Source organism: Gymnoscopelus braueri (genome assembly GCF_963280865.1).
Source record: "Gymnoscopelus braueri genome assembly, contig: SCAFFOLD_209, whole genome shotgun sequence".
Classification (NCBI taxonomy): Eukaryota; Metazoa; Chordata; class Actinopteri; order Myctophiformes; family Myctophidae; genus Gymnoscopelus; species Gymnoscopelus braueri.
The window spans coordinates 72501-75356 of record NW_027660663.1 but is presented as its reverse complement, the minus strand read 5'-3'; the positions used below and the strand labels follow the sequence as shown (position 1 = coordinate 75356).

Sequence of the window (2856 nt, the reverse complement as noted above, 5' to 3'; positions counted from 1 at the left end):
CAAAACGAATAATAAAAAACCCCTGCAAGAGTTGGCAAGGAATGCAAACTCCAGTTAAGAACAAAAGAAAATGGAAATCAATGCGAGAGAATATGCAGATCTCTTTTCTTTGACAGAGCAACATGCAAATAATCCTCTGGGAGTATGCCCTGGATTACCATTGCCAGGTTCAAAATAAAAATAGCAAGTTAAGGAAACGGTAAAATACAATATACCGTGGAAACAGGGTCTATCATACCTACTTAGTGCTGTGAAGGTGTTTGAAAATCAATCAATAAAGAGTGTTCTAGTACTGCAAGCAAGGTCGAATGAGCCTAAGGCACGATGGTTATATATCGTAGCTAAAAAAGTCTGGGGTCACCGAACAGGGAAATTAGCCTGACACCGAATGCTGCATTATTTAGAAAAAGAACAAAATAAAACAGCCAAAAAAAAAGAACTGCGCTGCTTGCTCCATCTCATTGTTTCATGCAGAGTTAAAGACGTCTACAAAGCACAGTTGTATTTGTCGGTCTGCCGACATTTTAGAAGCTTGAGGAAGGTCTCCATCTTGTGTGCGTCCTTCTTGAAGCAGATGAGCGAGGTGTAGTCCCTGAAGACGGACTCCAGCATGTCGGGCTGCAGGTCATACTGGAACGTGCCGCGCTGGTTGGAGGTCATGGTCAACGTGCCCTCGTCCAGCATCTATAGGTACACACATGGATGGTATTGGAGCACATATGGGATAATTATTGTAACTCTAATACAGAGGTGGAACCGGCTTCTCTGATAAAAGGGGCTTCTTACTGAATCCTCCAGGGGCCAGATGCGTTCTGGCCCCCGGAGTGGGTGGAGAGCTGATAGCAGAATGCTCAAAGCGCCGTCGGCCAATACCGGCATCGAGTAATCGATGCCGGTATTGAGTCAGGTGGTTAGGTAGATGGGCTGTAAGGCCAGTTACCTGTGGTTAGAATGGATCAACTCCTTTCTTATTAGTTACAATATTATATCTCTGAACTCACTTATCCGCCATCGACTCAGCCTTATATAGTGGTAGATTGTACTCGCCATATAAGGACGACCCTAGAGCATAGCCATTTCATTTATCATCCATATATTCATATTAGCGGAGGTCCCTGTATAGGGGCCATCTCCGTAACAAAACTAATTAATTTAATCAATTACATTAAAAAAGAAATTAAAGGTAGGGTAAGTGATTTTCTTTTGTTAAAATAGGTGTTAAATAGCTCTATGTTCTTATAGTACTCATTGCTATAGAGTGTTTGTTCAGTAACAGGAGTCTCCATGTCTCTCCAGCTCTTTATTAAACAGAACATGTATTTTCAGGTAAGGATACCAATTGTATCCAATCAGGATAGAGAACTCAGTCAGGATACAGATTAAGCAAGTGAAATTGGAAGTGATGACACAAAGAAATGAGCAGACAAAATTGGAACTGGAACACTATTAAAATGAAGCTGATAAATAATAGGTACTCTCTCCTGATTTTCTCTTTATGAGAGAGAGAGACAGGCAGACCCCTGTGACTGAACAAACACTCTATAGCAATGATTACTATCAGCATATAGAGCTTTAACCTTTAAACAAAATATCACTTACCCTACCGTTAAATTTAATAATTTATTTATGCATTTTTTTCCTTCTTCTTCTTCTTTTCAAAAATACCGTAGCATAAACGTTCCATGGAAGGCAATTGTCCAAACATTTTCATAAGATAGGCCTTAAGTGGTTAATCGGACTATTCAATTTACTCAATTAGAGAGAAAAATCTATTAGTTAGTAATGCTTTCCACACTGATTCCCTGGTATGAAAACTAAAAACAAAACAAAAAAGAAAAAGCCCCCAAAGCACAAAGATTCTAAATTATATATTTACTGTAAACCCAGATTAGAGGACTTGATGATCTACAGCAGTGTTTCTCAAGTCTTTTCATGTCAAGGACCCCCAAATTAACACTTATTAGCCCGCGGACCCCCCTTTGGAAAGATATGCCAGGGACCCCCCGTAAGAGAAGACTTTTACAGCTCTAGCAGTGATTCTCAACCATTTTAATTTCAAGGACCCTTCAGTTTGACATGCATTACTCGAAGGACCCCCATTTAATGGCAATTCTATCTCTGGGACCCCAATTTATATTGTAAAATCTATGTTAATTTAACTCTGAGAGTGTACAAATGGAACCATTTGGTTCCATTTCAACACTCTCAGAGTTACAGACCCATAAGACCCCTGGACCCCACTTTGAGAACCAATGGTCTACAGGACTGACTTGACCTTTGGACCTTTACCTTGCGGATCAGGACCACCACGCCTTGCTCCAGACTGAGGAGCTTCTCCGACATCCACTTGGTCTTGTTAAGCAGCATGTCCGGGGCGTCGTCGTAGCGGTCCAGCGTGGTCTGCAGGTACACCAGGGGCTCGAGCCATGACTGGACCAGCATCAGCACCGAGTGGAGCAGCCACTTGTCCTGCACAGCACAGCAGCCAGTGGTGGAAAAAGTACTCACATTCTTTACTTAAAGTAAAAGTATCAATACTGCAATGTAGGAATACTCTGTTACAAGTCAAAGTCCAGGATTCAAAATGTACTTGAGTAAAAGTACAAAAATATTGGTATCACAATGTACTTAAAGTACTAAAAGTAGAAAGCACTCATTATGCAGAATGTCACAAGTTTTCAAATGTATAAAATAGCAGATCTACCAGCTCACAATGCGACACATTGTGAGCTGGTAGATCGGCTATTTTCAAATGGCCGAAATGTATATATACGGCTGAAGTGGGTAATGTGTTTTGTAATAATATTAAAAACCTACAAAGTAACTAATAACTAAAGTTTTCAAATAATTATAGGG

The 2856-nt window shown here is 40.4% G+C and overlaps 1 protein-coding gene across 1 annotated transcript in view; it reads right to left on the bottom strand.

Annotated features, from left to right (window-relative positions):
• Positions 1 to 486: 486 nt before the first annotated feature.
• LOC308081324 (somatolactin-like) overlaps positions 487 to 2856 on the bottom strand; it is a gene marked incomplete at both ends in the record, with an annotated part of 8653 nt that continues 6283 nt past the window's right edge. The window contains 2 exons of the mRNA XM_080457705.1: positions 487 to 684; positions 2290 to 2469. Coding sequence (XP_080313831.1) covers positions 487 to 684; positions 2290 to 2469 — 378 coding nt within the window. The remainder of the gene's footprint in view (positions 685 to 2289; positions 2470 to 2856) is intronic.